Raw genomic sequence first — 13,171 nt, 5'->3', positions numbered from 1 at the left:
GGTTACTCCTGTACTACCAAGTGTGTTGTGTGTCTGATGTCAACATGTAATCATTCCGTATTTTACCTCCTCACTCAGTCTAGGCTTATCTCTGTGTGGAGGTGCTATGTTTAGACTTCATGCATTTCTACCGATAGTCAGCTGTTGATAATCTCACGCTATCTGAACAACTATACATAGCCTGTGAAAAAATCTTGTCATGGTAAAAATCCAGTTTGCCTGAACGGTCACCATGGCTCGCGGTTGGTTTTTGCAGGTGGGTGCAGGATCACGTTAAGGATGTGTTTTCGTTGGGTTTTGTTTGAGGCCGAACACAGCGATATTCCAACTGTATGGCGGATGCCCGTAAATTATCAAATTTGGACCAGACACTCCAGTGAATGGTATTGTTAAACACTCGAAGCCACCGGGGTAAGTCAAAACACTATAAGCTATAACACTGAATCCGATCAGCGGATCCATTAAGTCGCCTCGTACGACAAGCATAAGTTGCTGGAAACTAATTCCAACCCGGAATCCCAACTAGGGAGGTTCATCTGTTGTTTTGGATAAGTGTATCTGTTGTTTTGGATACATGCGTCTGACGTGTTCACCTGTACTGTGACGTGTTCATTTGTACTGTGACGTGGTCATTTGTACTGTGACGTGTTCATTTGTACTTTGACGTGGTCATTTCTACTCTCTGTACTGTGACATGGTCATCTGTATTGTAACGTGGTCACCTTTGCTGTGACGTGTTCATTTGTACTGTGACGTGGTCACCTGTACTGTGACATGGTCATCTGTACTGTGACGTGGTCATCTGTACTGTGACGTGTTCATTTGTACTGTCACGTGTTCATTTGTACTGTGACGTGTTTTTTTCTACTCTCTGTACTGTGACATGGTCATCTGTATTGTGACTTGGTCACCTGTGCTGTGACGTGTTCATTTGTGCTGTGACGTGTTCATTTGTGCTGTGACGTGGTCATCTGTGCTGTGACGTGTTCATTTGTACTGTGACGTGGTCATCTGTACTGTGACGTGGTCATCTGTACTGTGATTTGGTCACCTGCTCTGTGACGTCACCTGTACTTCGACGTCGTCATCTGTATTGTGACGTGTTCACCTGTACTGTGACGTGGTCATGTGTACTGTAACATGTTCATCTGTACTGTGACGTGGTCATCTGTACTCTGTAGTGTTCACATGCTTTGTAACGTGTCCATCTGTCTTGTGATCTTCACATGTGATATGACGTGTCCCTTATAATAGGAACTATTCCTGTATGACATGACATGTTTCCGTGTGACTTGACAATTTCGCATGTGAGGTGACGTGTATATATCTAACATCTTAACACGTTAGAGAGTGTATACTTTCAGATTGTTTTGATGTTCATTCAATGGTTAGCAGGGAACACATTTTTCATCAGTGATGGCAAATCTGTTCGAAACACAGGTGAGAACTTCCATTATGTGTAGACAGTGTTCTCACTGGCGTTCTTTGAACTAATGCATGAAAAATAACTATAACTGTCTTAAATGTTGAAGTGGGAAAATCCTGATCCACGATATCATTGCTATAACTGCCTCATAGGTTGAGGAATGGTGCTAAACCCAGATATCATCCAACTACTGCCACAAAAGTTGACGTGGAAAAGTGCTGTACCCAGATACCATCACTGTAACTGCATCATGGTTTGAAATGGATTATAGCTAAATCTAGATACCATCACTTTAACTGCCTCATAGTTTGAAATGGATTATAGCTAAACCCAGATACCATCCCCTTAACTGCCTCATGGTTTGAAATGAAATATAGCTAAACCCAGATACCATCCCCTTAACTGCATCATGGTTTGAAATGGAATATAGCTAAACCCAGATACCATCACTATAACTGCATCATGGTTTGAAATGGAATAGTGTTGTACCCAGATACCATCCCCTTAACTGCCTCATGGTTTGAAATGGATTATAGCTAAATCTAGATACCATCACTTTAACTGCCTCATAGTTTGAAATGGATTATAGCTAAACCCAGATACCATCCCCTTAACTGCCTCATGGTTTGAAATGAAATATAGCTAAACCCAGATACCATCCCCTTAATTGCCTCATGGTTTGAAATGGAATATAGCTAAACCCAGATACCATCACTTTAACTGCCTCATGGTTTGAAATGGAATATAGCTAAACCCAGATACCATCACTATAACTGCCTCATGGTTTGAAATGGAATATAGGTAAAACCGGATACCCTCACTATAACTGCCTCATAATCTAAACTGAATAGACATGGTGATCAACAACTCAATCATTTGATGGTCATATTGATGAAACGGTTTAACGGTTTGACGTTCGCATTATGAATATATGTCATCGTATCAGTTTTTCAATATATTTCACTTATCTCCTATGCTGTATCGAATATTAAAATTGATTTTATTTTTTATATTCATCAGATACATATATATGTAAATTCCTCTGTGCCATAAGCAATTTCTTATGTTATGCAGTGCTTCAATATTGAATTCAAGTAACTCGCACCTGCTCTTTATACCGTCTTCCTGACACTTGCAGGTGTGATGTGCATGACGTGCAACGACGTCACCAGACCTGAACATTGCACTGCCATCGAACAGTGTGGCGTCAACGAAGTAAGAACTATGTGATGTACTCTTACAGTGTTCGTAGTTCTGACTGGATGGAGCAATGAGGCGTCAACGAGGTAGGAACTATTTATAGGTGATGTACGGTAACAGTTTACGTGGTTCTGACTGGATGGAGCAGTGTGACGTCAACGAAGTAGGAACAATTTATAGGTGATGTACGGTAACAGTTTACGTGGTTCTGACTGGATGGAGCAATGAGGCGTCAACGAGGAAGCAAATATTCATAGGTGATGGACGGTAACAGTTTACGTGGTTCTGACTGGATGCAGCAATCAGGCGTCAACCAGGTAGGAACTATTTACAGGTGATGGACGGTAACAGTTTACGTGGTTCTGACTGGATGGAGCAATGTGACGTCAACGAGGTAGGAACTATTTATAGGTGATGGACGGTAACATTTTACGTGGTTCTGACTGGATGAAGCAATGAGGCGTCAACGAGGAAGCAAATATTCATAGGTGATGGACAGTAACAGTTTATTTGATGATTCTCAGAAATAACAGAAATCGGTGCGTACAGAACTTTGGAAATCAGTTCATGACCACACAAGATCAATGAACAATCAAAACATTATACCGAAATATAAACGGATTTGGTTTTCAACCATAAAAGGCAATGCGGTAGGTCAAATATGTCAGCAGCAATAAATAACAAGCCCTATTTGATTGGCAGTGCAGAATTTGTCGCAGTTGCACATGCTCCGTTCGTGACTTCTTTCCAACAGTCGCGAGTCAGACCGCAGTAGGCCTTGAATCGGCCAGAAATAACGGGCCATACTACTCACAGGAAACACAAAAGATGGGACATACTACACACAGGAAACACAAAAGACGGGCCATACTACTCACAGGAAACACAAAGAAGGGGACATACTACTAACAGGAAAAACTGAAAACGGGACATACTACTCACAGGAAACACAAAGAACGGGACATACTACTCACAGGAAACACAAAGAACGGGACATACTTCTCACAGAAAACACAAAGTACGGGACATACTACTCACAGGAAACACGAAGTACGGGACTTTCTTTTCGCAGGAAACACAAAGTACGGGACGTACTGCTCACAAGAAACACGAAGAACGGGACATACTTCTCACAGGAAACACAAAGTACGGGACGTACTGCTCACAAGAAACACGAAGAACGGGACATACTTCTCACAGGAAACACAAAGAACGGGACATACTACTCACAGGAAACACGAAGTACGGGACATACTACTCACAGGAAACACAAAGAACGGGACATACTACTCACAGGAAACACAAAGAACGGGACATACTTCTCACAGGAAACACAAAGAACGGGACATACTACTCACAGGAAACACGAGGTACGGGACATACTACTCACAGTAAACACGAAGTACGGGACATGCTTCTCACAGAAAACACGAAGCACGGGACATACTTCTCACAGGAAACACAAAGTAAGGGACATACTACTCACAGGAAACACGAAGTACGGGACATACTACTCACAGGAAACACAAAGTACGGGACGTACTGCTCACAAGAAACACGAAGAACGGGACATACTTCTCACAGGAAACACAAAGAACGGGACATACTACTCACAGGAAACACGAAGTACGGGACATACTACTCACAGGAAACACAAAGAACGGGACATACTACTCACAGGAAACACAAAGAACGGGACATACTTCTCACAGGAAACACAAAGAACGGGACATACTACTCACAGGAAACACGAAGTACGGGACATACTACTCACAGTAAACACGAAGTACGGGACATGCTTCTCACAGAAAACACGAAGCACGGGACATACTACTCACAGGAAACACGAAGTACGGGACATTCTTCTCACAGGAAACACGAAGTACGGGACATACTACTCACAGGAAACACAACTAACGGGACATACTACTCACAGGAACAACAAAGAACGGCACATACTTCTATCAGGAAACACAAACAACGGGACATACTATTCACAGGAACCACAAAAACTGGACTTTCTACTCACAGGAAACACAAACAACGGGACATACTACTTACAGGAAACACGAAGTACGGGACATACTACTCACCGGAAACACAAATAACGGGTCATACTACTCACAGGAAACACGAAGTACGGGCCATACTACACACAGGAAACACGATGTACGGTACACACTATTATCAGGAAACACAAATAACGGGACATACTACTCACAGGAACAACAAAGAACGGCACATACTTCTTTCAGGAAACACAAACAACGGGACATACTATTCACAGGAACCACAAAAACTGGACTTACTACTCACAGGAAACACAAACAACGGGACATTCTACTTACAGGAAACACGAAGTACGGGACATACTACTCACAGGAAACACAAATAACGGGTCATACTACTCACAGGAAACACGATGTACGGTACACACTATTATCAGGAAACACAAATAACGGGACATACTACTCACATGAACCACAAATGACAGGACATACTACTAACAGGAAACACAAAGAACGGCACATACTTCTATCAGGAAACACAAACAACGGGACATACTACTCACAGGAAACACGAAAACTGGACATACTACTCACATGAACCACAAATGACAGGACATACTACTAACAGGAAACACAAAGAACGGCACATACTTCTATCAGGAAACACAAACAACGGGACATACTATTCACAGGAACCACAAAAACTGGACTTTCTACTCACAGGAAACACAAACAGCGGGACATACTACTTACAGGAAACACGAAGTACGGGACATACTACTCACAGGAAACACAAATAACGGGTCATACTACTCACAGGAAACACGAAGTACGGGCCATACTACTCACAGGAAACACGATGTACGGTACACACTATTATCAGGAAACACAAATAACGGGACATACTACTCACAGGAACAACAAAGAACGGCACATACTTCTTTCAGGAAACACAAACAACGGGACATACTATTCACAGGAACCACAAAAACTGGACTTACTACTCACAGGAAACACAAACAACGGGACATACTACTTACAGGAAACACGAAGTACGGGACATACTACTCACAGGAAACACGAAGTACGGGACATACTACTCACAGGAAACACAAAGTACGGGACATACTACTCACAGGAAACACGATGTACGGTACATACTATTATCAGGAAACACAAATAACGGGACATACTACTCACATGAACCACAAATGACAGGAGATACTACTCACAGGAAACAAGAAGTACGGGACATACTATTATCAGGAAACACAAAGTATGGGACATACTGCTCACAGGAAACACGACGTACGGTACATACTATTATCAGGAAACACAAATAACGGGACATACTACTCACATGAACCACAAATGACAGGACATACTACTCACAGGAACAACAAAAAACTGGACTTACTACTCACAGGAAACACAAACAACGGGACATACTACTCACAGGAAACACGAAGTACGGGACATACTACTCACAGGAAACACGAAGTACGTGACATACTATTATCAGGAAACACAAAGTACGGGACATACTACTCACAGGAAACACAAATGACAGGACATACTACTAACAGGAAACACAAAGAACGGCACATACTTCTATCAGGAAACACAAACAACGGGACATACTACTCACATGAACCACAAATGACAGGACATACTACTAACAGGAAACACAAAGAACGGCACATACTTCTATCAGGAAACACAAACAACGGGACATACTACTCACAGGAAACACGAAGTACGGGACATACTACTCACAGGAAACAAAAATAACGGGTCATACTACTCACAGGAACCACAAAGACGGGACATACTACTAACATGAAACACGAAGTACGGGCCACGGGACATACTACTAACAGGACACACAAACAACGGGACATACTACTCACAGGACACACACATAACGGGACATACTACTCACAGGAACCACAAAAAACGGGACATACTGCTCACAGGACACACGAAAAATGGGACATATTACTCACAGGAAACACGAAGTGCGGGACATACTACTCACAGGAAACACGAAGTACGGGACATACTATTCACAGGAAACACGAAGTACGGGACATACTATTCACAGGAAACACGAAATATGGGACATACTACTCACAGGAAACACAAAGAACGGGACATACTACTCACAGAAAACCCAAAGAACGGGGCATACTGCTATCAGGAAACACAAATCACCAATGTTGGACACATGCAGGACAGTGGGTTCCCTTCAGCATCTCTCGAGAGATCTGCACAATCACATGTATGTGATCGACGACTTCACCAACCTTTTCACGTACCGCTGGTTTCACTTTTGAAATTTGGGACGTCAATTTACCTTTTCATTCTAAAATTTGATTCGAACGTATATTCAATACATGTAAATGTCATGCCAAAGTACACGCGAAATGGGCGCATGCTTGGCTCTATGACAAAACACTCTCTGAGCAGAGTTGCAATAATGCTATGTCCGTGGGTTCGATCACCGATGTTTTTAGGTTTATCACCACCAAATACCCATCATCGTGTATTTCAGCAAATAGGCAACTGTCTGTCCATACGGCTTTCCCTACACATTAAGCTGAAATACTTTGCTAATCCAAACTCACTCACCCACTCACTTGTGTGTTACAGATATGCTATGCCCGGGGTTACACTGATGCAAATGGACTCGCAGGCTTCCGTCTTGGGTGCGAGAGTGTGGAGGTCAGCACACTCGCCATCATTGTCTTCCTCCTCATCCATTTGTACCTGAAACTGTAACACAATGAGATCCCTTGTTCTTTCTACATATGTATCTGAAACTGTAACACAATGAGATCCCTTGTTCTTTCTACATTTGTATCTGAAACTGTAACACAATGAGATCCCTTGTTCTTTCAACATATGTATCTGAAGCTGTAACACAATGAGATCCCTTCTTCTTTCTACATTTGTATCTGGAACTGTAACACAATGAGATCCCTTGTTCTTTCAACATATGTATCTGAAACTGTAACACAATGAGATCCCTTCTTCTTTCAACATATGTATCTGAAACTGTAATACAATGAGATCCCTTGTTCTTTCTACATATGTATCTGAAACTGTAACACAATGAGATCCCTTCTTCTTTCTACATTTGTACCTGAAACTGTAACACAATGAGATCCCTTGTTCTTTCTACATATGTATCTGAAACTGTAACACAATGAGATCCCTTGTTCTTTCTACATTTGTATCTGAAACTGTAACACAATGAGATCCCTTGTTCTTTCAACATATGTATCTGAAGCTGTAACACAATGAGATCCCTTCTTCTTTCTACATTTGTATCTGGAACTGTAACACAATGAGATCCCTTGTTCTTTCAACATATGTATCTGAAACTGTAACACAATGAGATCCCTTCTTCTTTCAACATATGTATCTGAAACTGTAATACAATGAGATCCCTTGTTCTTTCTACATATGTATCTGAAACTGTAACACAATGAGATCCCTTCTTCTTTCTACATTTGTACCTGAAACTGTAACACAATGAGATCCCTTGTTCTTTCTACATATGTATCTGAAACTGTAACACAATGAGATCCCTACTTCTTTGTACATATGTACCTGAAACTGGTCTCTGTGTCGTGGTCTGTACCTTGATACCGTGGCATTCTCTACTCCTCATATATATGTACAATAGAACCGTTGTAGCGTGGCCTTCTCTTCTCCTCATAGATCTGTACCCTGGTACCGTTATACCGTGACCTTCTCTTCTCCAGATAGATCTGTATCCTGATACCATTATTCCGTGGCCCCCTCTACTCCTCATAGATCTGTATCCTTATCCCGTTACATCATGGCCTTCTCTTTTCCTCATAGATATGTGCCCTGATACCATTATACCATGGCCTTCTCTACTCTTCATAAATCTGTACCCTCATACCATTACATCGTAGCCCTCTCTTGTCCTCATAGATCTGTACCCTGATACCGTTATACCATGTCCTTCTCTAATCCTCATAGATCTGTACCCTGATACCATTATACCGTGGCCTTATCTACACCCCATAGATATATACCCTGATACCGTTACACCGGGGACTTCTCTACTCCTCATAGATATGTTCCCTGATACCGTTACATCGTGGTCCTCTCTTGTCCTCTTAGATCTGTACCCTGATACCGTTATACCATGTCCTTCTCTACTCCTCATAGATCTGTACCCTGATACCATTATACCATGGCCTTCTCTACTCCTCATAGATCTGTACCCTGATACCATTATACCATGGCCTTCTCTACTCCTCATAGATCTGTACCCTGATACCATTATACCATGGCCTTCTCTACTCCTCATAGATCTGTACCCTGATACCGTTATACCATGTCCTTCTCTAATCCTCATAGATCTGTACCCTGATACCATTATACCATGGCCTTATCTACACCCCATAGATATATACCCTGATACCGTTACACCGGGGACTTCTCTACTCCTCATAGATATGTTCCCTGATACCGTTACATCGTGGTCCTCTCTTGTCCTCTTAGATCTGTACCCTGATACCATTATACCATGTCCTTCTCTACTCCTAATAGATCTGTACCCTGATACCATTATACCATGGCCTTCTCTACTCCTCATAGATCTGTACCCTGATACCATTAGACCATGGCCTTCTCTACTCCTCATAGATCTGTACCCTGATACCATTATACCATGGCCTTCTCTACTCCTCATAGATCTGTACCCTGATACCGTTATACCATGGCCTTCTCTACTCCTCATAGATCTGTACTCTGATACCGGTACATCGTGGCCCTCTCTTGTCCTCATATATATGTACCCTGATACCGTTATACCATGGCCTTCTTTACTCCTAATAGATCCTACCGTGGCACCGTTATATCATGGCCTTCTCTACTCCTCTTAGATGTGTGCCCTGATACCGTTATACTATGTCCTTCTCTACTCCTCATAGATCCTACCGTGGTACCGTTATACCGTGGCCTTCTCTACTCCTCATAGATCTGTACCCTGTACCACAACGCCATGAACATATTCGGCCGTCGGGACCTTGAGGAGCAGCCTCACATCTTCTTTGAGTGTTGCAACAGCGACCGGTGCAATCAGCATCTTCATAGCAGCTATGTGTCGCCCATGACGTCACAGTACCCAACTTGGACCAGAAGCACATCCAACTTCAACCCTTGGGTTACATCAAAACGGACGTCAGTAACTTTGCTAACAACTCGTCCCACTGCAGGCCCGTGGAGGACAACAGCACCATCTAGCAGTGAGACAACATGCGCTTAAAACAAGTGAATTTGTATACATGTACCCGCATAAGCTTGCCGCTTTATGAAACATGAATAATCAATTGGCTTTCTCCATTGTCTGTTGCAGGTAAAGTGGCATCTAAACTCGACTGTGACTTTGACCAGAACATGTGTACCTGGGTAAACAGCGATAAGGATAACTACGACTGGAACTTACGGCGAGGACCCACAGACACACAGGGTACTGGTCCACAGACAGATGTGTCAGGTGAGAAGTGACTTCAGATACAGGATACTGGTCAACATAAAGATTTGTCAGGTGAGAAGTAACTTCAGATACAGGGTACTGGTCCACAGACATATGTGCCAGGTGAGAAGTAACTTCAGACACAGGGTACTGGTCCACAGACAGATGTGTCAGGTGAGAAGTGACTTCAGACACAGGGTACAGGTCCACAGACAGATGTGGCAGGAGAATGATGTACATTGTCAGTACGTATAATGTTTCATCGACAAAAGCAGGCGGTGTATGTATCCTTATATTTACAAGGAGATGGCAGTGTATGTGTTGTAATGTTAGTGCTATATTGACAGCGACTGCGCAGTGTATCTAATGTCCTATTGACAAGGAACAGGCTGTGTGGGGAACAGGCAGTGTATGCAGTGTTATATCAACAGGGAACAGCCTTTATATTTAGTGTTATTTGGCAGGGGACATATAATGGATGTAGTGTTACATTGGCAGGGGACAACGTTTGTACGTAGTGTTATATTGACAGGAAACAGGCTGTGTATGTATTGTTTCATTGACAGGGAACAGGCTGTGGATACAGTGTTATATTGACAGGGAACGGGCACTGTACGTAACGTTATATTGGCAGGGAACAGGCACTGTATGTAATGTTATATTGACAGGGAACGGACTTTGTATGTAGTGTTATATTGATAGGGAACATACACTGTATGTAGTGTTATAAAGACAAGGAACGGGCACTGTATGTAGTGTTGTATTGACAGGGAACAGGCACTTTATGTAGTGTTATATTGACAGGGAACAGGCACTGTATGTAACGTTATATTGACAGGGAACATGCTGGGTATGTAGTAGTATATTGACAGGGAACGGGCAGTACGTCTACATGCAGGCTGTCCGTAATGGCGAGACGGCGATGCTGGAGTCGCCGACTGTGATGTTTTCGACCAGAGTCTGCCTGGAGTTCTGGTACCACATGTATGGCGCTGACATTGGGACACTCAGTCTCTTGAAAGAGGTGAGAAACTGTATGTAGGAGGCAAGCATGCTGTGTTTTTATGTAGAGCTTGGCGGAAGGGTGGAAGGGGTGTATTGGTCGAGGGGGATGGAGAGATGTGGGCGGGGGTAGTTGATGGGGTAGGTGTGACGGGGGAAAGAGGGAGTGATTGAGGGAACACGATGGATATCTTGATGCAGTGCCTGGAGACACTGAAGACAAAGTTCCCAGCAATATACGGGGAAAATGTCGAAAATGTTTGATAATGAATATCACCAAATACTTGAAACAATTAGGAATTTAAAGTAAAAGATCCATGATTTTTTTCTTCTATAATTCAGAGAAGTGGCATTGCGGACTTGAACATATACTAGATCTACAACTCTGCGTGCTAGTATCAAAGGTTAAGAAACTAAGAAACTTTCCAGTACTAGTCACATTTATCTTGACGAACTATTCCTTTTTATTAGAAATGTTAATTCACTTAATTTAGAAAATTTAGAGATATTAAATATCATGTTATGTCACGTTTTTCAGTGTTCGTACTATACAGCTTGTGGTCATAAATCAGTCACTGGTCTCGATTATTTACAATATTGCTGTTTTAAACAACAAGCAAAGAATCATCTCTGTGTGAAGATGTCACGTTTCGTTCTGGGACCCTTTTAATGAAGAGGGACGGTCGGGTAGCCTAGTGGTTAAAGCGTTCGCTATTCACGCCGAAGACCCGGGTTCGATTCCTGACGTGGGTACAATGTGTGAAGCCCATATATTCCTGGATTATTGCTAAAAGCGACGTAAACCCCAACTCACTCGCTTTTAATGAAGATATATGACAATTCTTGACTTTCTAGGACAGCAAAGGGTACACGACAATATGGGTCATACATGGTAGTCAAGGCAACCAGTGGAAGAAGGGTTTGGTTGACCTCCCCGTGGGTAGCCCCTATCTCCTCACCTTCTACGCGGTGACCGGTGGTGGAACACAGGGGGACATTGCACTGGATGATATCCGCACTACAACGGGCACCTGCATCACTTCTGCATGAGCTTTACGTGCAATAAAAACTAGTTCCATGTAGATATGTCCAGGTGTCATAGTATGTACGTCCGATTTCGAGTTCATCCGGTATGAATTAAGGCACCAAGATAATGATGATGATGATGATGATGATGATGATGATGATGATGATGATGGTGATGCCAGTACTCAGTCGTGATCTATCCCTCATTGAACACGTCTGGGACGTCATTAACAGACGTGTACGTCAACGTCAAAATCCACCTACCACTTTTAATGTCCTCGATGATGCTCTCGCTGATTGTGGAACAACATGAGTTAAGCTAACATTGGGCCACTCATCAGAAGCATGCCTCGAAGAATGAGTTGCATGTCTGGTCAGCAGAGGTGATATTACCCGATATTGGTAACGTTGGCTGCAAAATGGAAATTTCGAATTTGACCAACGACCTCTTTAACGGCCTTGTCTTCCACCATCTCCTCACATCAACCATTAGAACCCATTAGATCTGATCGCGCTCACCCCATATAACCAAAGCATATGTTACACACGAACATGTATTCCTGACAGCTTGGGTCCGCCTCCGTGATCCCCGGCCGCGTCATACCAAAAGACGTTGCCACTTGTTACCCTGTCTGGCGCTCGGCATTAAGGGTCTAAAACAAGGACTGGTAGCGATTCATAAACAAAGGCTTATGATATGAACTATGTTTGGGTATTAAAACAAGACTGATAATTATTTGAACTAAGGTTATCAGATCTATAATTCAAGTGGCATAAATGAAAATATTATTTCATTGAAAATAATTGTAAAGTATTAGAAGATGGCTGCGTGAAGAATACATGAAACCACCACCGCTTTTGAAAAATGAAATTACATCCACTAATTTTGCCAAATGAACTTCCTCTTACTCTCACAGTTACTGTCTGCCCATGTCATACTGTTCATGGAGACATACACGCAGTCTTGACTGTAGGTGAGGGGCGCTCCAT

The 13,171-nt window shown here is 42.6% G+C and overlaps 1 protein-coding gene across 1 annotated transcript; it reads left to right on the top strand.

Annotated features, from left to right (window-relative positions):
- The first annotated feature begins 167 nt into the window (after positions 1-167).
- LOC139460933 (MAM and LDL-receptor class A domain-containing protein 1-like) lies at positions 168-12,237 on the top strand. Its single transcript, XM_071242409.1, has 8 exons — positions 168-256; positions 1,365-1,440; positions 2,565-2,641; positions 7,288-7,359; positions 9,656-9,923; positions 10,034-10,174; positions 11,026-11,177; positions 12,011-12,237. Exons 1-8 carry the CDS (start codon positions 233-235, stop codon positions 12,203-12,205), a joined length of 1,005 nt encoding a protein of 334 aa, XP_071098510.1. The 5' UTR covers positions 168-232; the 3' UTR covers positions 12,206-12,237.
- Positions 12,238-13,171: the final 934 nt, after the last annotated feature.

The sequence above is a fragment of the Haliotis cracherodii genome, unplaced genomic scaffold (genome assembly GCF_022045235.1).
Source record: "Haliotis cracherodii isolate W230 unplaced genomic scaffold, xgHalCrac1.p SCAF_14, whole genome shotgun sequence".
NCBI classification, from domain to species: Eukaryota; Metazoa; Mollusca; class Gastropoda; order Lepetellida; family Haliotidae; genus Haliotis; species Haliotis cracherodii.
This window is presented reverse-complemented; position numbering and strand designations above follow the sequence as displayed.

Excerpts from the sequence above, each read along its gene's own strand:
- LOC139460933 (XM_071242409.1), top strand. The coding sequence starts at position 233 with ATGGCTCGCGGTTGGTTTTTGCAG. Across the intron at positions 2,642-7,287 it reads AACAGTGTGGCGTCAACGAA|ATATGCTATGCCCGGGGTTA; the intron begins GTAAGAACTATG and ends TGTGTGTTACAG. Across the intron at positions 9,924-10,033 it reads GACAACAGCACCATCTAGCA|GTAAAGTGGCATCTAAACTC; the intron begins GTGAGACAACAT and ends TGTCTGTTGCAG.